The 26,379-nt window shown below is 38.2% G+C and overlaps 1 protein-coding gene across 1 annotated transcript in view; it reads left to right on the top strand.

Moving 5' to 3' along the window:
* Positions 1–11,071: 11,071 nt before the first annotated feature.
* ylpm1 (YLP motif containing 1) overlaps positions 11,072–26,379 on the top strand; it is a 107,747-nt gene continuing 92,439 nt past the window's right edge. The window contains exons 1-6 of the mRNA XM_039742199.1: positions 11,072–12,158; positions 14,298–14,507; positions 15,144–15,341; positions 17,601–18,004; positions 18,163–18,558; positions 22,518–24,839. Of these exons, the coding sequence (XP_039598133.1) occupies positions 11,316–12,158; positions 14,298–14,507; positions 15,144–15,341; positions 17,601–18,004; positions 18,163–18,558; positions 22,518–24,839 (4,373 nt within the window). The 5' untranslated portion in view covers positions 11,072–11,315. The remainder of the gene's footprint in view (positions 12,159–14,297; positions 14,508–15,143; positions 15,342–17,600; positions 18,005–18,162; positions 18,559–22,517; positions 24,840–26,379) is intronic.

The raw sequence follows: 26,379 nt of genomic DNA, 5'->3' as shown, positions 1-26,379 counted from the left end.
ATACAAACTATTTAATAGAACCAGTGGCTAACTGAAACCTACTATATAATCTAATCATTTCATGTACATGTATTGGTTTAAAATTTGCTTAATTCAATATACTGCTCAAAAAATTAAGGGAACATTTAATCATCACAGTCTAACACAAAGGCAGTGAAGCTATAGGGATATCAATCTGTCCAGTCAGGAAGCATAAGTGATTGTGAATCAACTTCACTTGTTTTGGTGCAAGTGAAAATGACAACGGGTGCACTGGGGAGACAACAGCAAGACAACCCCCAAAAAGGTAATGGTTTTGCAGGTGGTGGCCACAGATAATTACACTCTCCTTTTCCTTCCTGGCTGATTCTTCTCTAGTTTTGTGTTTTGCTAATGTCCGTGGTAGCACGAAGTAGTACCTGCAGCTGATTCAGGATGCACAGGTAGTCCAAGACCATCAGGCAGAAACTAGAAAACAGGTCATTACATGAGGAAATCTGGACAGGGCCAAAGAAGGGTATCAACCTAGCACTAGGACCAGTATCTGCTCCTTTATGAGGAGGAACAGGAGGAGCACTGCCAGAGCCCTACAAAATGACCTTCAGCTGGCTACTGGTGTGCATGGTTCTGACCAAACTGTCAGTGTGGCATGAGGACCCAACGCGCTCTATTGGAACATGTGCTTGAAGCCCATCACTGTGCAGCTTGTTTGCCATTTTCCAGAGAATACCTCAATTGGTAACACCACCATTGGCACCCCATTCTCTTCTCCGATGAGAGCATGATCATAGAAATGAATACTAGCTTTCCTGTATGAGCTTTACAATGCATGTCTTGTTTACTCAATGTATTCACTTAAAAGCTGCATCTTATCTAAATAATGCTAAAGTAACACCAATATCCACACAAATATTAACAGTCTTATTAAACAAAACTGTAGAAGGCAATGTTTTTACTCTAATAATGGCAAAATGATTACAGTAGTTATGTCCAGCTTGCTCTATACCTAGTCAATCTGGACAAATTTTGCTTTAATTATATCAAATAGTCCTAAGAATGCCTGTAGTGCTGGGCTTCATGCACAGAGATGTCACTGGGGTTAATGTCACCCAGTGTGGTAACCAAGGCCCAAAGAGACATCTGGGTGACTAGATGAATACAGCTTCCTGGCAGTGAGTTTGATCATACTTTAAACAATGCAGTATACAGACACTTTGTTATTAATGCTGCACAGTAATTCCCACATTTAGTGGTGTGTTGACACTTAATAGATTCATCGAGCAGGGAGTTTGTGCGTCTCCCTTGGTGATTTCAGCCTGAAACGCTATACAGACAATCATTTAGGTGTCACCCAGTGTGGTCTGGACTTCTCAAGTAATGTCACTGGTCTACTGCAATATGTTGTTTTCTATTGTTTTGCAACTTTGTCTTTGAATTAAATGGTGATAAATGTGGTAAACCAGAAATCTAAAGAAACATTGATTGCTTTTGTTACAATATGTGATTTTCATTGTATGCCAGAAAATAAAAGTCTGCTTGAGAATACTTATTACATTTCCTTAAGATAAAGTACAGTATCCCCAGTCTTTATTGACCCATCACAAAAGGTTTTACAAAGCAAAAAAATTACACCATCAAATGTAACAACTGAATGGCACAATATTTGAGAAAAAATACACTATGATAATAATAATGTAGACAAATAACCTCTAAACAATATTCCTGGATGTGAAACAAAGGATTTTTTTGATTTTCATGTTATGAACATTAAGAGATTCCTACATCAAAAAAGTTTAGGGTACAGGTTTTTATGAATGATTAAAAAGTGAGATGTGTGATGGCCATCTGTGTATATAATAAAATAAGTGTGTATCGTTCGTTTTGTGTGGTTTAAGAAAAACATCAAAAAACAGCTCTTTGGAAGTTTGCTAAAAAATACTTTTAATGTTTTTGTAAAAAATAGATTTTTAAGAATGATCTAAAGCATGGCATAGAAATTGTGTGACAAATATTAGGAACTCATGAAAAGCATACATACATTTCAAAACTGCCTAGTCCAATTCAGACTTAAGGGTCCTGCAGCATATCCTTGCAGAACTGTACATAAGAGACTCACTCTGAGCAGGATGACAATCCATTTCAGGGCATGCACATGTACACAGCCACACAGAAACCAATACCAAGCTGCCAATTGATTTAAACTACACAAATTTGGGCACAATGGAGAAAAATCCACACAGACTACAACCTGTTGAGGAATTTAAAGGCAGTATGCTGGATTCTCGAGGCAGCAGTACTAACTACTGCACTATCCTTATAAAAACATAATGAACAAGAATAAGATAATATATGTTTTTACTTAAGTGTATAAATTTAGGTAACCATGAAAAGGAAATGTAGCATCACTGCAGCTTGAAGTACATTCATCATATTTAAGTTAAAACATATTTTTTGTAAGTTCCAAACAAACCAACTTTACTTTATATAGTCCCTTACTATAACAAACACCACTCCAGTGCACTTCATAAACACTGATACTATTGTGGAAAATACTCCACAAATAAAAGAATACAGTAATCTTGAGTCATTGCTAGAAATGAAATTCAAAACGAGCAACCATTTATTTCACCAATTGGTGGAGGCTCATGTGCTGTAGTTCAATGCAATATGGCAGACTGAAGAAAACTAACAGAATAAGCTCCTTTTATCAGTTAGGTTCATTTACATATAATAGCTAAAAAGCATTTGTGAATAGTATATGCTTGTATCCCAATCAGTACCATCAAAAGGTCACAAAATAAGTCTTGGGTAGATGTCTGGTTCATAAAATAAACTTCTAACATGTAAACTGTTATCAAAAAACAAACATAATGTTAAAATAATATATATGACCTAATCTAATTTAAATGCGCTGGTACAAATGATGTCAGGATATGTTCCCTTAAAGTTATTATAGCCTAACTGCTGATGTATATAATATACTGTATATGCTTAGTGTCACAGAGTGAAAGAAAGGCAGGAATTGAACTGTAATTTACTGTGCAATAACTTTTGCATATGAAAATGATGAAAGAAATGAGGGGATTTTTTTAAGATCTGCTTAATCATCCAGCTGCTGAATTTAAGTTAATAAGATATTCATTAACTAAATCATTGTACAGACACCATGGAACATTCCCTCACATATCATTAAAGTTTACCAAATCTATAATCTTAGCAGCAAATGTGTGAAAAGGAAGCATTTTAAAATCATAACAAACAGCATACAGTATATAAATTATAGAAACAATAATAATAATTGATTACATTAATACAGTGCTTTTCTGGGTACTGAAAGTGCTTTAAAGAGACAGTGGGGAACCACTTCAACCACCACCAATGTAATGTGCAGCATTCACCGGAATAATGTGATGGTCATTATTGTGCCAGCACACTCAACACACTTTAGTTATGAGGTGGTGAAGGGGTGAGAGAAATAGATAGCCAATAAAGAACAGGGGATAAGTAGTGGGCCAGAACACCCAGGTAGAGATTTAGCCAGGACATTGGAGACCACCCTACTGTCTCCCTAAGGATGATGAACAATCTTTTATGAGCATAGTGAGTCAGAACTTCTGTTTTATGTCTTACCTGAAGGAAGGCGGCACCTTTTACAGCACACCAATTGTCCTTGTAACTGCTCTGGGGTATTAGGATCCACACGCAGATCACAGGGAAAGCACAGCCTGCTGGCCTCACCAACACCACCCCTTCCATCAGCACCCCGAGCTTTTCCTATACAGTCTCCCATCCAAGTACTGGTTGGGCCCAAACATGGAGTAAGTGTTCTGAAGGTCAGGTGCTATGGCTGCTCACAAATGATGAATTGCTGATGTTACATACCTATTTCTTAAATTAAAAATGTAATTTTACAATTTACATTGAGAATTTTTTCAATTATAAAAATACTAATAATTACAAAACAAACACAAAAACTATATCCATGTATACAATGGGATTTATTATAAATGTCACAAATATAAAATTAGTAAGAGATAAAAATAAAATGTCTATTCTAGGTTTTACAATAATTCATGTTTTGCCACAGGCTGCTTAAATCATTTCAATGTTTTCATATAATTTGTTTTGAATTTTCTAATGCTTACTTTCTTCTTTGACTATTTAAATTTCTGAATACTTCATTTTCCATAAATAATAATAACTTTTACATTTCATCATTAAAAAGCAAAATATCTTCGCCTCTTTGCGTAGTAGACACGGGGTAAATGCGGAGACTAATACTAAGAGACCTCTCCAATTTTATTAGTTCCATTTTTGAAATATTACAAGCTTTTCTCTAATTAACATCTTGAAACCATGAGGCCCGGAAACCTTTTGCTGAAAGGCTAACATTTATATATTACATTTTTTTCTTTTTACGCCCATATATTTTACTTTTGGATTTAATTCAACATTTCGCTTTGAAGTCATGGGGTTTACAATGTGTAACATTTACCAAGACTGAGTAACATCAAATAGAACTACATACATATTGTTTGATCAATACTGGATATTCCTCTGATCACTCTAAGTAGACAAGTAACTGGCTGTTAGTATTAAACAACTGTGTCACCGGTAGTGATGGGCCGCTCGATACTCAGGTTTCGACACTGTGTCGAGCTATCGAAGCACTGGAGATCGAAGCACCGCTTCGAGGCTTGCTTCAAATGCGCCCGTCACGTGATTTTGAGCACGCTAGCGTAATGACGTCATTGATATCCGCGCAGTCAGCAGTCGATTTGGTCAGTAACTAGTCTGCTGAAGTGCTTTGGCTGAAAGCGTAAAAGCGGTTGTCTGTGCTATATTGATAAAATACGCTAACCCGAGTTCAAATCCTAATTGGGGCTCGCATATGTTGAAATGAGGATTTTGTATAAAACAGTTAAGTAGTACTTGTTTGAAAGTTAACAAATATATTTTGGAGACATTATGAACGATTTACATGGGGCACCTTTTTCCTCGGTGTGGAATTGTGTCCACCAAGAATCTGTAACAAATCGATGAGCATATTTTGCGTAAGGTAGCACGTACTGTAACAATCCAGAATCTATTCTACCCCATGTCGATCATATCACAGAGGCTAAGAAATGCTTCACTAAAGCCGACGTGGTCATTACACCAGTATATGCGCAAGACATTCCTCATTAAACGTTTTACTATTCAGTGATTCCCAGATCTGTTGCTGATTTGTATTATTGATTTCCAAAAAGCAATGTGAGTAAAAGCGTGTTCTGCAGAACTAATCACAACTGTCTTTAAAACAGAATCAGCGCCATCAACAGTGTCTTCTGCAATTTTAGGAAAGCCTCGGATTTCTGCGTTAATGAGACAAAAAAGTTGTAAAGAAACTTTGCAAATTCATCCAAAGGTGGACGTAAAGATCACTCAAGTACTGAGAAGAAGGAGCAGCTGGATAAGCACATCTGGAGCCAAACTTTCAAAAAAGCACTTGACTTTGTCAGCAACATCCTTTAGTTGTGAATTCATCTTATCAAAGGCTGCGCTGGGGGGGGTAAATAAGTAATCTTCCGAAGTGCAGCACAACAGAGTAAATAATTGATGTAAATAGAATTACTGAAAGACTAAGTTTTTGCCGTTTCTGTATTCTTAAACCATCTTCCAGTTACACAATCCCCCGCAGTCACTGTCACATTCAATGTTCCCTGCTCCTTAACCTGTCTTGTTACCCAAAGCATCAACACTCAGTTTCATTCAAGGCTTTACCGTCCTTCCTTTCATAGACATAAAATAAAACACATTTCCTCTACATGTCCAATAATAATAGTAAACTTGCAGGAACGAGAAAAGCACAAGATGGGAATATTTATGACAAGAGCCTGGACATCAGGATGAGAATGTGCCTTGTCACCCATTACGTGAGTTCGTCTGCCATCCCTCGGTTACACTGGCACACGTTACACTCTGGAGCAAATGCAATGGAGAATATCAATCAATCAATCAACATTTATTTATATAGCACATATTCATACAAAAAAATGTAGCTCAAAGTGCTTTACAAAATGAATAGAAAAATAGAAGACACAATAAAAAATAAACAGAAGTCAACATTAATTAACATAGAATAAGTAAGGTCCGATGGCCAGACTGGACAGAAAAAAAAAAAACTCCAAAGGCTGGAGAAAAAATAAAATCTGTAGGGGTTCCAGACCAAGAGACTACCCAGTCCCCTCTGGGCAATCTACCTAACATAAATCAAACAGTCCTCTTTGTATTTAGGGTTTTCATGGAAGGACCTGATGATGATGGTCACGTAGACTTCTGGCTTTCAGTCCATCAATGTTGGTGCAACATGAAGCTTTGAGTAGGTGGTGGTGGCGCAGGCCGCCGGAAAAAGAAACAGAAGAGAGTAGGGGTCAGTATGGATTTTGGAGCCACCATGAATAGTTATTATGAAGAATTGAACATACAGAGTATCAGGATTAAGTTAAAGTGAAGTTATAAAAAGGCCATGTTAAAGTAATAACATGTAATAAAGTAATACCGACAATGTACACCTTCAGAAGTGGAATAAATCGACTGTATACGTAGAACATTTCAGATAAACGATGAATTTTGTTAATCATAAACAATGCAACATAACTATTATATGTGTTGTTACTTTTTATTTATACTCACCAAATGTTACATATCTACATGAGAAATGAATATGAGTAATATGTTTATAATCATTCTCACTAAAAGACACTGTCAAAATATATTAATGAGAAAATTGAGACACATTGGCCTTTAGGAAATATAAAAAAGCGTGTGCGCTGTCACTTAGGACAGAATGCATTGTTAACGTGACGCACTCTCTACTGACGCGATGTCATGAAAAAAAAGAAACAGATCAGTCCATGCTAACTCAAATCCTCCTTGATGTTTGACCTAATGATTAATTGTCAATATCAAATCAATAAAGTCATTTTAAGAAGATGACAAGTCTGCTATACTCAGTTTAATCAACGCTACTTTTAAAAGTTTCCTTATACAGAATATAAAACAGAATCTCAATGATACGGGACTCGCGAGTAGTAACGAATAATATGTGACACTGAGAAATTATAATTCTTAATAACGGGAACAAGTAAAAACTACGACTTCCTAAAACGGACACTGTAAATGTAGGCATTTCAATAAATAATTTAGGAGACTTGTGTGTGCATTTCAATATCGATTTAAGAACTACGTAGGCCACCTGTTGTACTATAAACGGTAGCTCAAGCAGCACTTAACAGTAAATAGTCTAACAGGACAATGACTGACTGAAACGAAGATGCTGCGCCGCTACAATAAAAGTTCACACTGTCGCTCTGCATGTTTAAAAGGCGCTGGTTGGCTGAAACTGTTTATAGCGAATTGTCCCAAGTTGGAAGTGCCATATAGCGATCAGACACGAAAAGACACATTTAGGCATAATGGACAGTAGTTTGTTTTTCTACAATACAAATTCAGTACGACACCTGGGTCTCCAAACACACAAATATGAAGCTTATTACATTTTACAGTGAAACTCTTTACATACACAATATAATTAGGGGCGTGTGCCACCTGCCCGACTACGGTGGCCCAACCTTCCCTCGATAGCTCGATTCGCTCGCTATCCGTCCAAGCTTGTTAAATGGAGGAATAGAAAAAAAACTTTCACAAGAGGAGGATCAGCGACGCGAACCTGAGCGACAACACCACTGAGCCACCTAATCCGGATAATTAACGAGCTCTACACAACTGAACTACTATCTCTGTTCTTACTGCGGCGGATGAAATATGTTGTTTGACATATGCACGTTAAAATGGTTTAATTGATACGAGAGTATCATTGTTGTATTCTCCTAATGAAGACGAAAAAATTATATGTATAGATGTATACTATATGACGTACGGTTTTGAACAAAATTAAGTGTTCCATAAAAAGGTTGAACGATTTACCTAATCTTTTCATATATATATATAGTTAATATATGACAATATATCTTTGACACTATGTATCAGACAAAGGAAATCACAGCAATCCACAAGAACAATAATTTATTCTCAGCAACTACCTGAATTGTAGCTTAACCATATCAACTGAAATGTGTAATGTCAATACGAATTACAAAATATAACTAGAGAGTTAAGTGTCAAATAGACTCTCAAAATTAAGAGGTCAATGCCATTCAGTGTGCTGAGGCTTCACAAAGATTCAGTAACCAGTGACCATGTCTGCTCGAAGCCCTATCATGACGCAATCTCATTTGTACGCATGTCTGAGGCTTCAGTAGCCGCGTCATCATCTCAGTAGTACGCATGTCTGAGGCTTCGTGCCCGTTCAAAGCCTGTCATGACGCAATCTCATTTGTACGCATGTCTGAGGCTTCAGTAGCCGCGTCATCATCTCAGTAGTACGCATGTCTGAGGCTTCGGTAGCTCCGTCATCATCTCACTAGTACGCATGTCTGAGGCTTCGGTATGTCCGTCATCATCTCACTAGTACGCATGTCTGAGGCTTCGGAGACCCGTTCAAAGCCCGTCATGACGCAATCTCAGTACTCTGCGCAAAGCTTCCACTCATTATTTGTTCAACGAGCTACCGTTTGAAGTAGGCTACATATGGCATCAACAGAGTTAAAAAAACTCAACAGAATTCCCATTGAAATGAAAGTTTGTAGATGATCAATACATGTTAAATGATCGTGCCCGATAATACATTGTGGCAAAAAATAAAATTATAAATTATACATCATACAAACGCCGACTTGTTGAATGCATAATGCTGCAAAGAAGAGCTTTAGCAATACGGGTGACGACACATCTCTCACTATAATACTCTCCTAAATATCCATTCTTCGCCTCATGCAACGTTTTCATGCAACACTGAAGGTATGTCATATAGTATACATCTATATATAATTGTTTTCGTCTTCACTACATACATACATGTATACATTAAAAAACATACATTATATACCATCCTCCTGAAAATACTAGTGGTGCAGCGGTAGCGTTACCGCTTCATACTAAAGCATACGTGGGTTCGGGTCCCACGTCCACCCTCTGTAAATTATGACCCAAAAGAGTCTGATTTTCTTTTTTTTTTTTATTAAACAGCAAATTCCAGCGTGGACCGGAAGCGAGCAAGGCGAGAACACTAGTAAAGATATATCAAATGGAAATGTGGATCTTGTTTTATGTCTATAACAAAAAAAATATTTGAGTAACGATTTCAACTGTTTTTGTAGTTGTTGATGGCGGGTTTAGCGGTTTAAATTTTTAAATATTAAATTGATAAGGTGGAATGTGTTCTTGCTTTGAGTGTTAATGTGTTAGTAACTGGGATTGCGCCTCTATTACTGGAAGATTGCTTAGGAATGATACAGACTGGACAACCGACCTTGATATGTGCACTGCTCACCTTGGAGTGTCCCGTGTGTGTCTGTGTGCCGGTGACTGATCTGCGCCGTGTCTCTCAGCCTCTCTGATGTGCTCCGGATTGACACCTTTGAATGTTTGGTGCAGCAGAGCAAATTCAACCTGATCTACCACAGTGGATTTGTTATCACCTTATTCCAGCGTTTCTCAACCTTTAAGTATTTGCGACCCGAGTTTTCATAACAGTTTTAATCGCGCCCCCAACATTTTTTGAAATGTAGATGCATATTTGATTATACCTACTTAACTTTTATCGACATTTATCTAACTCTATACAGTATTTATTGTTCTATTATCAGAATGTAGTTTAAGTTAATTTGTTTTGGTTCCAACAGATGTTTTCTTTTTTCACATCTTCGCGCCCCCCTTTTTGTTACTTCGCGCCCCACAGGTTGAGAACCATTGCCTTATTCAATGGAGGGGTTCATGGACGTCAAATGGCAGTGAATAGAAATGGATTAATGTAAATACGTGAGCTGCCATACGCAATTAGACATCGCATTTTGATGGCGATTTTGGTGATTCCCGAACAGATCTCTTATGTGATCCTTCCACAGTATCTCTCAAAATTATTTAGTTCAAAATGGTTATAAAGATTTCAATTCTGATCCTTTTTTTTATTATTGTTAATTTTGATGAGTCTTTAAGTCGGATCGAACTCGGCTAGCACTACGCTCAGAATTTGAAAAGCAACCACCTTAGTTAGTTGAGCCATTGACGGCGTCATTTCTTTGTAGCAAACTCGTTACTTTCGTGCTCCACAAAATATTGTAAAGTATTAATAAATGAAATATTTCAATACTTGATCGAATAATAACAGCTGATTTAAGGATTTCACCTTTTCTTTGTCAAATGTGCTTACCTATATCATGGCAAAGTACAGGGATAAACCTTTATTTTCCGTCTACTCCATTTTAATTAAGTCAAACCAAGGAAAACATTTAAGGCTATTAAATGTGATCTCAAGAAAAGATGAGGGTTAATTCTAATACTAATAACAGGAGCGATTATAATGATACAGTGCAAAGGTAAATACTAATTGAAAGAGCCGGGAATCCATGCGTGAGGCGTCTTATTTTAACTCTTGCTATCGTATAGTGCATTCTGCTTGTCGGCGTTAGTTATATATATATATATATATATATATATATATATATATATATATATATATATATATATATATATATATATATATATATATATATTTTAGACATCAGACACTAGAAGTTGCTGACGAACCCTTCTCTTCGTTGTCAGTCTGTAGCAGCGAAAAAATAAAAGCAATAAGAGTTATAACAGACGTCATTGAAGTGGATCATGAGTTTGTGTAATGTTAATGAAAATGGCCAGGAGGGGTCACTAAAGAGGTGAGTGTCAAATGCTTCGAAGCTTCGATACGATTTCCGACACAATTGCTTCAAACGTTTTGATGCTTCATGAGGCTTCACTCCGCCCATCACTAGTCACCGGTGAAATACCATTTTTAAAGTTTCCCAAAGCTACTGTAGAATCTAGTCCCAAACGTTTCCGGGTTGCCCTATGACGACACTTTCAGTCGACAGGAGTGACAAATCAACAAACAGAAAGACAAGCACCGCCCCCTTCAAGATTCGAGCTCGCGCCGGGTTTCCAAGCACGCGCAGCGCGATTTCGTCAATAGGGTCGACGCCATTGCTTGCTGCACTGTAATTCTTTAGAAGAAAAGAGAACCTCGGATTTCTTTACCTTTATTGTTGTAATGGGACCTGAAGACGGGAAACTTGAAAGTAGAAAACATACGGTTTAAGAGACTAATTTTGGAGTTTGCTTTTTGAAAGGGACTTTCTGTTCTCTTTCACTTGGCTCAGGCTATTTGTTGACACTTTTGCGGCCTGCACCCAAGAAAGATGTACCCGTCTTGGGGAAAGCATGGCGGTGGCTCTTACCAGCACAACACGGGTCAGCATTCGAACTACCATAACAAACCACCGCCTCCTAGAGGCTCCAGCTTGTACAGTGGAAACTACGGCGGTTATGGTTCATCTGGAAGCTACTCTGCCTCTTCGGGCCCGGGGTCATCCAACTTCCAAAGCCTTAGAGAACAACACCTCCAACAAATGCAGCAACTTCAACAACTTCACCAGAAGCAATTGCAGTCGGTGTTACACTCCAGCAGTACACCTTACACTGGAGGCTCCTCGCACAGCAGCAGCGGGACCTGGCATGGAAGCTCTTCGAGTTCGGTTTCGACTGGTTATTCCACGGGGCCCAACTATCAGCAACAGCATCAACACCACGGACCGCCGCCATCGTTTCCTCCCCCATCTCACGGACCACCGCCACCGTTTCACGCTCCTCCTCCAAACCAACAACAACAACACGGGCCGGGAGAGCAGCAGGCCCCCATTCCCATAACTGCCCCTCCATCGGGGGAAAAACAGGACCATAAGCCTCCTGTTACTCCAACAGAAGACGACCAGGTCCAGCAGTCGAAACTTCCCGTTCCCCAACCAGCCCTTCACCAGAGTAATCAGTCGCCAGCACCTAATGTGCCTCCTGTAGACTTACTTCATTCTCAACAGCATCAGTATACTCCGCCACCTACCGCACAGTCGGAATCCACAGACCGTGTTATTCCGTCACATACCCCACCAGAGACCAATAGTCCTGCGTGTTCAATTGCCCCCGTACTTGACAGCAGTGAACCAAGACAGGAGCAGCCTCCGGATTTGTCATCGATGTCATTACAGGTACGATGTTTCTCCTTAATTCGAAAAGCGATAGTGTTGTGTTATGGTAGGGAGTGATGTTTAGGGTTACCAAGTACAGTATTTATCCAAAAGAAAACATTATTGGTTGTAATAAGTCTGAATTTTTAGGGTAGAGTAAACGACCTTATACTGTATTTTAAGTTCCGGCTACCATCAAAGTATTAAAAGCTTTCATAGATGGTTGCGTTCATGTGAAGAACATCCTTCGGAAACGAGAACACTTAAGGACAGACCCAAAGCCCTCTATGGAGTTGTCAGTTAAACTTTGCTTTTTGTTTATCCCAATAAGATTTACAGAGTGTTTCTAGTTTTGTGGTTAAAAGTATGCCACAGGTAATTTTATATTTTACCTCATAATTTTTCAGCATTATTAGAATGGTAGTGTGTGGAGAAATATCCTTTATTTGCCAAATATTAATTCATATGATTTTGTTGGATACGTTTTGAGAATTCTTAAAATCTGAATATGGGTGCAGTAGAGGGGTTAAGTGGGAAGAGATGGAGATGTAAATTCACTTAATTATTAATTAGCCTACCCATATGACTGTTCCTATCTTGTACCATATGATTGTCTTCCCCAGCTTTCTGTGATGCTGGTCAGGGTTAAACAGGTTTAGAAGGTAGAAGTCAGACATAGCAGTTGTCACCAACAGCCCCCTTCACAATTATTGGCACACCTGGAAAAGATTACTAAAAACGGTTGTAGATAATTAATATTTTGGTGAACTACCTCAATGTCAACACTGAAAAAAGATGGAAATTCCACCTTTAATAAATCTATTCTGAGAAAAAATAAGCAATAACTAATTACTTTAAATAAAACCACATATGCCATGATTATTGGTACCCTAGGAATTCTTATGAACAAAGTATAAATGGAATAATAGTAATCCATGACTCCCTGTGTCACTAGGGTATAAATATGACATGCATAGAGGCAATATTGTTTTATTCGTTCATTAGCATGGGAGAGATAACACACTATTCAAATGAGGGGAAAGTGTGCTGACCTTCATCAAATTAAGGAATGGCTATTGAAAAAAATAGCTACTCACCATAAAATGCCCATGGGGCATTAGTTAAAAATTCAGTTAACTGGAGCTGTTACCAAATTGCCTAGAAGAAGACCCAAGTTAATTTTGTCTCCACTCACAGTGAGGAGACTGGTAATAAAAAGGTTATAAATTCCCCAAGGATCCCTATTCGAGAAATATAGAAAAAAAGTACCATCTTGGCATCACCAAGTGTCCAAAACTACCATCAGACTCTGTGACTTTCCTGTCACATAACCACACATTTAAGTGCCTGGATTTGTTAAACATGATTAGAACTTTGTTCTATGGTCAGACAAAATGAAAAAGAAGTTTTTTTCAACAAATACTTAAGGTGTGTTTGGCCTAAAAGTAGGGTGGCTACACCGAAAAGAACCTGATCCCCTCTGTCTAGAATGGCGGAGGTTCTGTGAGGTTGTTTCCTCCAGAGGCCCTGGGAATATTGTTAGGGTAAATGGCTTCATGGCCTCCATGAAATACCCAGAGATTTTAAACTTAAATTTTACTGCCTCTGCCATGAAACTAAAAGTGGGTCATCAGTGGATCATAATGCAGGACTGTTATCCAGAACATATGTCCACATTAACACAAAAATGGTTAATTGCACACAAAATCAAGAATGTCATGGGAGTCTCAGTCCCAAGACCTAAACCCCTTTTTAAAACCTGTGGGGTGATTTGAAGGGGGAGAGTGTACAAGAAAGGACCTAGGGCCTTGGATGATGTGGAGAGACTCTCTGCTCTGTGTTCTACATCCTTACAAGATGTTTTAGGAGAAGACTCTGAGCTGTTTTATTGGCAAATGGAGGTTCTACACATTATTAAATGCAGAAGTGACAATAATCATGGCACATGTGGTGGACCAAGATAATTTACCTTAAAGTGTTTTTTATAATATAACCCTTTTAACTTCTCTTTCCCAGGGGTGCCAATAATTGTGGAGTGGACTGTGCAAGTTTTAAATGAGAATTAAGTTTGTTACACAATATATTTAAATGTCTACATATCCTTCATGATATTATCATTTACTATATATATATATATATATATATATATATATATTTTAGGAACAGCAGCAGTTTTGGTATAAGCAACATTTACAGAGTCTTCAAAAGTTAAAACAGCAGCAGAAAAATGAAAAAGAAAATAAGAAACAAGAACTCACTGGCCAATCCCCTGTTCCTCCTCCACCAAAGGAACCTCCTGCTGATGCAGCACCACCACCACCTCCTCCCAGGGAAGAACTACCCCCTCCACCTCCTCCAGAAGAAGTTAAGGTAGTACATGACTTACTTGTCAAGCTTTTACTTTGTTTTTGTATAAATCATTTACACATTCAAATACATTCCCTTTATAAGTATGTGTATGAACAAATATCCCAAGAAAAAATAAACCCTGGTCATGACCTTGTATAATTAATTCCCTGTGTTTTACTGAGTTAGTGTATATGTGAGTAAAGCTTGTAAAGTGTGAACATTGTCATGACATGCACTCAATAACATTTATGTTAGTGAGTTTGTTGTAGGAAATTTGAACCAGTAACTTGATTTTTTTAGTGAGGTTTATTCATTTTCTAAGATTAGCTATTAGATAAGTATCTGTAAATGATGACATTTAAATGTAACGGACACTCTCCGACCAAAGAAAGAAACTATTGCAGAATTGCTTCCAGACACAGGTATGTGTCGCTTGCTGGGACAGCGTCTTGCCCTTTCTCTGGGATGATGGTTTTTATGTGTGAACGTTTTCATCCTGGAAAATGGATGGGTGGTTGTAATATGTATGAATCCCAGAGACTGTTCTGGGAAGGTTAGCCCTGGAATTGCCATGGATGTATTGAAGGGTCATCTTTGTGTGAAAGGTTATATCATTCTTTTATTTATCTGTACACTTATTCTTCTGTTTTCATACAGACTGATATCGTCACATCTACAGAGGACCCTGAAGAAGCAGCACGTCTGAAACAGTTACAGGCAGCTGCAGCTCAGTGGCAGCACACTCAACATCAAAGAGCAGGTTATCAGTACCAAGCCATGATGCAACAGCACACACATCTGCAGCAGCTCTTGCAACAATACCAGCAATTTATGCAGCAACCAGCCCATCTGCAGGTTTGTTTTCTTGTCTTTGAATGTCTGTGTACCATTTAATCGTGGTCAGACAGTACCTTTTGATTTTGTTATTCCTTAGCTAAAATGACTGTTACATTTTCTCCTCACATAGTCTTCATTTAACATTTGTAGTTTAGTCTGTGAAAAGACTATTAGTTCCTAGTCTGCCTGATGTAAAGATTGGTAATATCCAAATCTATTGAAGAATAAAATTACTGTGTAAAAAGCACTGGTACCACGTACACTTATGTGCCACTTTATGTTTGAACCTGGTGTTTGTTAAGGACAAACCATACCTAGCACAGAAGCCCAATAACAAAACACCACTCGGGTTTAGGTAAGGAAGGCAACTATTTCCAATCATGTCTTTCCTGGTGTCTCCATTACCCACATGGGCGTTGGAATTCCTCAGTGGAACTCTGCAGTCTCCCAACTGTGACCCTTTCCAGGATCCCCTCCAGGCACTCCAAAAGGCCTGGCATTCTGAACTGAAATTTGGTGCATGAACAAATATGACAGTCACAGTCCTCCCCTTTATCTATTTTATGATCTATCTTTCCATTGTGTGTGGGAGTGTTCACAGGTAGGGTTTTTAACCTTTTATTATAAACAATCAATTTATAGAAGGCTGTCATTCATGAAATTAGATCAATGTTTGCAACACTAATTAGGAGTTACAGTGGTACCTTGAGATATGAGTCAAAATGCTCGTATCTCAAATCAATTTTCCCCATTGAAATTAATTGAAATGAGATTAATTCGTGCCAGCCCCCAAAAAACCACCCCAATTTTTTTTTAAGAAAAATGTATTTGTAATGAACAAATACTGTATACAAACAAAATAAAACCTAATACATAAAAGAGAATTTAAAGAAATAAACAGGTATTGGCGAAGCCGGTTAGCATATTGTAATGTTTTTTTCTTTAACTTCACTTTTGCTTAATGTAATTTTTTTCTTCACTAGTTTTTTTACTTTTTTGCCACGCTTTCATCACTTTCATTCTCAAGGCGTTTCAATAGAAGCCTATCCAAGGAGCTTTGTTTAGTCCTCCCGTTTATTTTTATTTTTTTTTTTTTAATTGTATTAATTTTATTGTAATCATTCCATACAAATCGATCAATTTTTACAAAAAATAGGATGGAAAACAAGTCAACCCCCACCCCTGAGAGAGAGAGCATGGCCAACCCTTTAGAATGTTTCTGAAATGAGTTGGGCAAGTGTCATTAAATAGCGCCGCTGCACGATCAGTTTTAACTTTTTCAGTGTGTTTCTTTTCAATAAAGTCAAGTGTTAGGCAAGTGTCATTAAATAGTGCTGCTGCACGACCAGATGTCACTTTTTCAGGGTGTTTCTTTTCAACAAAGTCAAATGTTAGGCAGGTGTCATTAAATTGCACCGGTGCATGATCAGTTGTAACTTTTTAAGGGTGTTTCTTTTCAATAAAGTGGAGTGTTAGGTAAGTGTCATTAAATAGCGCCGCTGCACGGTTAGTTGCAACTTTTTCAGGGTTTCTTTTCAAGAAAGTCATGTGTTAGGCAAGTGTCATTAAATTGCGCCGCTGCACAGTCAGTTGTAACTTTTTCAGGGCATTTCTTTAAAGTTCGAAACCTTTTCCCACATTGCAAACACATCCTTTATCTCACTTTAAGAGATAACCTCCTCTGCGATACCGATCTCCTGCAGAACCTACGTATGTTTCCGTGTCTGCAGTTCCGTCAACTCCTCCGTCGTCAGTTTCTTGGAATGTGCAGTGACAAGCTCTTTGATGGCTCGTATTTCGAATTTTGGCTCGTAACTCAAGGCAAAAAATCAACCTATTGACGGCTCATATCTCAAAAAACTCGTACGTTGGGGCACTCGTATCTCAAGGTACCACTGTATTTCCCATTATCTACATTAGGAGGTTTACAGTTTTTGTTGTAGCTAGTTTGTACTTCACTGTATAGAGGATTATACTGTATCATTTTAGCAAGACAATTTATTAAGCTGGTGGGAGCATGCTTCTTTGAAGTCTTATAACCAATCGATGTTGTTTCAGTAAAGCAACCAGCCTTTTTTTTTTTTTTAAGTGAAAATCTCCTGATTTTAATCAGTGGCTGGTCGATCGGACCATCCCTAATATTCAACCCACTTCATTGTGATGATGTTATAATCTGTTTAGTCAAATGCTCGTGCAACATTAGATTTTTCTTTGTCTATAATAAATAAAATGTAATTTATCTAGGATTGTATTAATATTTTTTTTTCTGATTTGTAGACAATGCCTCTGGAGATGCAGCTTAGACATTTTGAAATGCAGCAGCACCAGTTTATTCCACTTTTTCAGGAATGGGAGAGGCATTTTAAAATCTGGCAAGAACAATTTCAGGCGTATCCCCACAAAGACCAGCTGAAGGAATATGAATCACAGTGGAAGCAGTGGCAGGATCAAATGCAATCAACTTATGCTCACCTGCATGAAAGGGTTATGACTCTTCGCAATATGCAACATCAATATGTGTCCGCTCCACCTTATGGCATGGTTGGCATTCCACCTTATGGTCAATATCATCAACCACCACCTAGTGTACATGGTAGTATGCTGCCCCCTCCCCCGGTGACCTCTGTGCCCCTCCCGGTGACCTCTGTGCCCCTCCCCGGTGACCTCTGTGCCCCTCCCCGGTGACCTCCGTGCCCCCTCCCCCAGTGACCGCCGTGCCTCGGTGACCTCTGTACCCCCACCTTCAGGTTCCCGGGTGACCTCTGTGCCCCCGCCTCCAGTGACCTCGGTGCCCCCACCCATGTCAGTGCCCCCACCTCCAGTGACCTCGGTTCCCCGCCCATGTCTGTTCCCCGCCTCCAGTGACCTCGGTGCCCCGCCCATGTCTGTGCCCCGCCTCCAGTGACCTCGGTGCCCCGCCCATGTCTGTGCCCCCACCCCTTGTGACCTCTGTGCCCCCGCCCCCAGTTCCACTTCTTAACTGTCCACCTCCATCTCTGCCATCTCAGCCTGCACAAACATCTCCTCAAGTTTCATCATCTTCAAGTAAAGTTTTCTCAGAGACACCAAATTCTGTAGTAATTCAGCCTCCATCATCATTGGCTTCTGGACAGCCTGGGTTTCTCACCACATCTTTACCATCAGTTTTTACTTCATCAAGTCCAAGTGTAAAGCCATTTGATCCATTATCACCACCTAGTCAAGGATCTCCAGCAGAAAGTCAGAGAAATTCCAGGTAAGATTATCGCTTATTTTGATGTGTTCAGGTAGATAGACAGCATTATTGACAAGTGAAACAACAATCTGAAAGCTTATTGTCTGTCTCACAGATCTTTATTTCCATTCATAACTATACTCTTAGTCTGAAGATAATTGAATTTAAAGAATGCTGGTCATCATGCTCCTCTTAAGTGTGAGAGCAGGAGTTATTAGTTGTCAATGGCATGACAGTTTGTATTCATTCATATGTACATAAAATTGGACAGGTATCGCCTGAAGTACTATCAACCATTTTATGAAAATTAGGGTATATAAAGAATGTCATTTAGTACCCTTTCTCGTCTTACAAACCACAATGATGCTGAATTTTTGTGGTTATGGAGACTGAGTCTGGGCTGATTTTTGAAATACTTGCCACTGGAACTGATATTGGATCACTTTTGCAGTCATTTTAAGTACACCTTTCTGCAGCCTGCTGAACAGGGTGGAACTGGATATTGGTGTCATGCAATCAGGAATGAAATACCAACTACAGTGGTGCTTGAAAGTTAGTGAACACTTCAAAATTTTCCATATTCCTTTATAAATATGACCTAAATCTAAGTTGTAAAAGTAGACATGTAGAAACCAGCTAAACAAAGTAGACAAAAATATCATACTTAGTAATTTATTTATTGAGGAAAATCACCCAGTATTTCTGTGAGTGGCAGATGTGAACTTAAATGGTAATTTGAAGGTGAGATTAGAGTTGGTTGTTGTCAATCAGTGTCATGGTTGTCAATCAATATAATAACTAAAGGCAAAGGTTCTCATACTTTTGCAACTCACAGATACGTAATACTGGGTGATTTTCCTCAATATATAAATTATATCAAAATAATTCTACTGGCAACCTTACGTCTAAGTTGGTATCTACTTATAAGAATAGAAATGTTTTTATTTTAACCTGTTTTAATTTCTGAATGATACATTTGATGAAATGTTATATTTCTTTTCATTCTAGACCCTGCAATTGCAAAGTATCTGACCTAGATAGAATTGTCTCTTAGGTGGGACGTTTACACATAGCTGTTTTGTTAGTAGTAAACCTGATTTATTCAGTAAACACTTGAGCAAGCTGCATAAAAAATTATTGATTCAATTGAAAAGTACACGACTGACAGCCCTCACTTTCAGTCCCCAGCCTACAGTTCTGAAAGTGTTCTATGTGTGCTGCTCTGTAATGTCTCCAATACATTCATATACACTGTATGAAATGTTTTTTTCCTTTTCTAACATATTTGGACGTAAAGATCTGATCTTCTTTTAAAAAGTATCTTTAGAAAAGGTTACATAATTGGAAAAACAACAATGACAATCTGACTTTGCAATAATTTATCCAATGAAAAATACACTGATGTGCCATTTCTGTAGAAAAAGTACCAACTGAAAGAAAGTTTTTCTCAATCTTCCATGCACAATTCTTTCAGCTGTGAGATGTTTGAGAAGTATGTTGATTTCATAGCCTGCTTCAAATCCCGCTATAGCATATTAATGGGATTCTACTAGGATTCTACAGAGGCTCTGAACTGCACAGTAAAAAAGTTTAGGATTACATATCTCATACATGCGTGAAAATATCTCGTAATGCAAGAAAATATCTTGTACGTATGAGATGTTTTCACTTACGTACAGGATATTTTCATGTACATACAAGCTAAAGTTAGATTAAAATTTACAAAAGTGTGCTTGGGGCTGCCTAATTACGACTTTACTAGGTTTGACATTGCTGCCATGTCTAATAGCTTGGTTATTTAAAAAACAAAAAAGCAGATGAGTGGGTTTTTGTTTGTTTATAAAGAAGTGTGTAATGGTTGAAGATGGGTCTAACTGCAGTCTGCAATACCTGTAACATACATCAGGTAAGGTAATGCCTACAACCATGCTTTATGGTTGGTGTCGGCATCATCTGGTCAAATTATGTCTTTTGTTTTGTCAAAAATGTCTTCTGGTACTATGGCCAAATAATTTTATCTTTGCCTAGTCTTTTCAGAGCACAGAAGTTCTGGTCTTTGCCTAGGTATTCATGGGCAAACTTTAGTCTTTCCCTGATGTTCTTTTTAAATAGACAGTTTCCCCCTGGCACACTTGCCATGTAGATCCAGTTTGTACAGTCTCTTTATAATGGTAGACCTGTGCACTTTCATACCGCCATTGGTAACTGATAACTTTTTTGGTCCCATGATGTAATTCTGGTATTCTCAGAGATTTCTTTCAGGCTGAGCTTGCCTGTATTGCCTGGACAATGTGGCAGTTGTCTGAACTCTTCTTCACTCTGTAAACAATCTTCCAGACAGTGGAATGATAGATTTCCCATTGCTGGGAGATCTTTTAAAATCTTTGGAGTCCTATGCTTCTAAAACCTTCTTTGTGATGGCCTTTTAGAGCTGTTTTGATCTAGATACAGTAATAACACACTTCCAACAACTAAGAGCAAACAAAATCAAATCTCTGTGTTTTAAATACATGATCTGGTGCACCTGATTCTAATTTAAGAAATTTGAGGTGGTAGTAAATTTTTTCACATATGAATTTGCATTTATGTTAGTTAAAATTATACAATGACACTTTATAGTCCAATGTGGCATGATGTTTGTTTTATCTATCGGTACTATTTAATTGAAGATCAAATCTTGATATGTCCACGTTTTAAAAATAACAAAAATAATATATGACTACATTTTCAAAGCTGCTAGTTTGTACTGTTGTGTGATAGACAAAGGTGTTTCAATGTGTTCACATTGGCAAGGTACATATACTCAACAGCGTCTGAACATTCAAACTCTCCACTGGAAAAAGCTCCTCTGTGTTTCAAGATCATTGATCCTGTTTTGTTGCTAATTGTTATATTTGTGAACCATTTATGTCTTTTTATATCTTAACTTTTTAGGATGACTATATTTTTCACAATCCAATGCATGACTGGTATAACAAGACTGGGGGTACTTATAAAGATGGATACTTTATATTCAGTTTCTTTCTTAATTCATATTTGCTAATTCTGCATACCCATATCTTTCTCCATTGTTAATACTGCTCACATAAATGTCATTTTCACAGAAGTAGAAGGAGGCCCAATACAGCAATGTATGTCATAAGTACTGTGTTATAAGTACATCACATAGTGTGAATGCACATCAGTCTAACTGAGATAAAAAGGAGACCAGACATCTTGTGGACCACAAGGCATTATTTTAAATATAATTAGCATGTCTGTTGATGCTAGCATAATGAATCCTGTGTTCTAGTTATTCCTTCCCCCATAATCCACTCAAACCATGCCAATGTCACTCAAGCTCATAATCCTAGGAGGGAGTATGTGAAACTGCTTACTAGTCACCCTACGTTTAGTTCATTCATTTTCTTTTTTGGCCCATATCCTACAGCTCTAACATGTTTTATGAAAAAGTGGCATTGAATGCTTTATTTCTTCAACATTGACACACTTGCTTCACAAATTCTCTACCACTTAGTGTTTAAACCAACACTTGCTAGTGTTCTTTTAGGTCCTTCTATCCAGCTTTATTTTCTGTTTTTAAAATGTGATTTGGCAATTTGCCAGATGAACACTGGGAGGGGGAGATCACAATTAGTGACCTATAGTGTGCTTCCAGAGAAATTGGCTTGTGTTTATTGCATTAAATAAAAAAAAACAAAACTGTATTTTAGCATGATCTTTCATGGGTCAGAAATGTCCCTTAGGTAGATGTTGTCCCCTTCTAGCCTAAAATAAATATTTTGTTGGCTTACCATTAATTTTATTAATTTTGCAAATATTTCTGTGCAAAATGGTGGTGTTATGCTTAACAAAGTGTTAAATTCAGAATAATTTTAGATCACTTGAAGCATCTTTTTTTGTGCTGCTTGGGTTATCATGGACCTTTTTGTTCTCTTAATATTGAAATGGACAGTAATTAATGTTCTTTTCTTGTACAGGCTTAACTCTACTTCAGAAATTACTGCTCCTGCATTTCAGACCCCGGCACCTAAGCCAGATTTACCCTCAGGTCATTGCTCACAGTCTAAATTTGATCAGCAATCTGATGAAAAGCAAGGAAGATTTAATCAGTTATCCAGATTTGAGCATCAGCATAGATTTGGTCCACCTCCTTCTGTTGAACCATTACCAGTTTCTGGATTACCACAGCCACCAAAATTTGACTCGCCTGTAAAAACTGAACAGCCTCCAAAAGAAACTGTACCTGATGCTCCAACTCCGCATCCACCAAGGATTACTGTCCCTTCTAAAACAGAATCACCAGTACAACCAGAGACATCTAAAAGTGTCTCCCAACCGTCATTAAAGTTGAATGAATTTGCAAAAATGGAGACACTTAAAGCTCCAGCCCAGCAGACAAAAGAATTTAATGCACTATCAAAGGGTGATCAAAGTAACAAATTTGAGGAATCTACAGAACATGTGCCTCGTCAGTCAGAGAAATTGAATTCAACTCAGCCAATTCCAAAAGATGCTATGTCACAAGACCAAAATTTAAAAACCTGTAAACCATCATCTAGTGTTCCAATTATATCATCATCTGGAAATTTGACCACAGACTATGATTTTGATGCAGATGGTGACTTTTTTCTTCCAAATGATCCTATTCCTCAGACCTCGGTATCAGTAGGAGAGCAAAAGCAATCAGACTCAAAAGAGAATTCATTAAAAGTAAATCTTGAAGAGGCTGCCAAACCAGCTTCCACATTACCAGTTAATGATGATAAGAATGTTTTTGCCAGCAATAGAAATGTTACAAAACCACAAGAAGTGCAAAAGGATGAAGCTAAACCATTTGAAAAAGACATGAAGAAAAACTCTGATACTGTTGCAAAACCAGACACTCCTAAAGGCACTCCTAAGTTATGTAATTTGGAAACTCAGAAAGCCATTTCAACTCCAAAGGCAGAAGGTTTTAGTCAGGGGCCTGTGCCTATAAGAGGTCCACCAGGAAAGGCACTTCATTCTAATATTGCTTCTAAGCCTATTTCAGCTAAACAAGATTCATTTGCTTTGGATTATCGAGGAATGCATGGTGAGGATAAAAAAGAAAATAGTCAAAATCAAGGTATCAACTCATGGAAGAATTCTCAGATGGAAAAACAAAATCTAACTGAGAGAAAGCCACTGCTTTTTCATGAAGAAACATGGCATGGAGAGGAGGAACAGGGACATTTTAGAGAGCCCTATTTTCAAAATCGAGGCAGAGGAAGACCTCCAATGGACAGAGAACAAGTCGAGGACATGAGCAGGCAAAGAGGATGGGAAGAGCCTGGGAGCGATTATTGGCCAGATAGAGAGCCCTTTCAGAGAGAAAACCGACCTCCATTTAGACGGCCTCCACTTTTGGCCCATGAGCCAATGGAGAGAGATCCAAGGCATACTTTTCCTTTACCTCATGATCCATTGGATCGAGATCGCAGGCATCCTCCTCCTTTACCTTATGAATACATGGAAAGAGAGCCCAGACACCCTCCCCTCCTACCTCATGATACTGTGGAAAGAGATACTAGACGACCCCCTGTGTTTCCACAGCAAGTGATGGACAGAGAGCCCAGGCATCCTCCTCCCTTGCCACATGAGTTAATAGAAAGAGACCCCAGAGGTCATGCTCCACATGAAGTCATAGGCCGAGAAATGAGACGACCACCAATTTCTTACGATATGGAACGAGATAGAAGACGTGGGGAATATTTTCCAGAGTATGAACATGAATTTGATTTGGAACAAAATAGATTTGTTGCACCTTACACTGATTATAATGAGAATTACAATCAAGATCAGGGTTACTACATGCAGAGAGAAGATTGGGAAGTAGAGGATCGCAGAAGAAATTGTCCACAGTACCCACCTCAGTTACCACCTGACCGTTTCTGTGAAGATCGCTGGATAGAGAAGAGAGATCATTCCTATTTATATGAAAGAGATTTTCAGGAAAGGGGTAACTATGGAGATGAGGAATATGCAGAACAAGCACTATACCGACAGGAAGAAAGAGATTACATGCCAGACAGACCAGAGTGGAGCAGAGAACCATTACACGAAAGGCGATACATGCCTGATGTTGGTAACCGGAGACCACAATTTGAAGAGCGATTGGAGGTTCCTTCAACGTTGCCACCTTCTGCTATTCCTCCTCCGCACCATGATGCCCCAGAGGTTATGGATGATTCATCAGGAGCAGCAAAAGGAGTTCTAGCACTTTCACAAAGACAACATGAAATCATTCTTAAAGCTGCTCAGGAACTTAAAATGTTAAGGTAATTTTCCATCTTTAAATACTACATGAACAGTTTGCTTTGAATTGTTTGAATCTGGTAGCCAACTTAAATTGCTTTGAACTGTGAAATATTTGATGAAATTGCAGAATCGCACTTTTGGTTTAAATAATACATACAGAATTAATGTAATTATGCTATAAGATTGGACAAGGTATTGCTTTAGAATTTCATTTTTTTATGTGAAAAACATGGTGTAATTGTTCATGTTATTAGAATAACAGATGGAAGTCTTTTTTTTTTTTTTTTGTGACTCAAGTTTAAATGTGCTGCTTCTGAAAATGAAGTGTCATGAAATCCATTGTATCTGTTCTGTTGCCATTGCTGCGTGATCTTAAGTAATGTATATGTAATGAAAAAAAAAAGATATTCTAAAGTTCAATTCCAGGATCAAGAAAGCCTACGTCATCACTATTATATATATGAGAGAGGAAGAGTATGGCTTGCCTGTTTGTCACGCAAAAGCACACTCACCCTTGCCTTTGAATCTAGGTCTTGGTCTGAATTGACAGCTCATGCAGTTACACATGCAACAAGGCCCGGTTTTGTGATTGTGGGATGAATGGACTAAAATTAGGCTTCAGGTACCTTTCATGGTTGGCACAGCTACATACCCAGGTGTGCTACCCCACACATCCCTGACATAAGTACAACTGACCAAACACACTACTGCTCTGACATAAACATGATCCCTTAATTGCATGTGCGGCCATAGTGAACACGATTTTAGACCTCAGTGCTACATAGACACCTCCACGCAGCACAACAGGCAATGTCAGCAGTGTATACCGTCCTGCATGGCTGATATTTCAAAATGTTATTCATTTCGTTTGTTAGTTGGACTTACCTTACCATGTTCATGCTTAACATTATTTAGGTCTATTAAGTGCGTATTTCCAAACATACATTTATATTTGTGTTTATATTGTTTGCACATGTACACATTTGAATTTGTTTAGATGTATGTAATGTGTGAAAAAAGGGTTAAAGGTTATTTCCAAGCTGAAAAGGAAAGAAGTGCAAAGACAAAGTTTTAGATGTTATAGCCTTTATCAGGTATGCAGGTGAATAGGGAAGAGCAGGTAAAATATTGGAGGGAAAGGAGAAAATGATGAGAGTATGTGAGGAAAAGCTCCCATTAAAGAGGGTGAAAGGAGAGCTTAAAGAATTAGTTGGTCAATAAAACCTGAAGAAATTTGAGTGATTGCAGGCTGAGAATGACCTCAAGTGTTCTGTTTTTCTTTGAAAAGTGACTTTGAAACCCTGTGAACAAACAGAGAAATTAGTGTGGATATGAGACTTTGATTTTTAAAGTGTGAAAGTACTTCCAGAAAGGGCCTTCTGGCTGTCTCTCTGTTTCACCTATGTAGATGGTTAGACACTTTCTACAAGAAATGCAGTAAATAAAAATTTTAGACTGGCAAGTGGCTTGTTGTTTGTTTGGTAATTTTAATATTAAAAGAACTTGGCATAGGGGTATTGTTGGTGATATATTTGAGCTGTAACAGGAGCTGCTGTGTCA

Source organism: Polypterus senegalus, chromosome 18 (genome assembly GCF_016835505.1).
Source record: "Polypterus senegalus isolate Bchr_013 chromosome 18, ASM1683550v1, whole genome shotgun sequence".
NCBI classification, from domain to species: domain Eukaryota; kingdom Metazoa; phylum Chordata; class Cladistia; order Polypteriformes; family Polypteridae; genus Polypterus; species Polypterus senegalus.
This window is presented reverse-complemented; position numbering and strand designations above follow the sequence as displayed.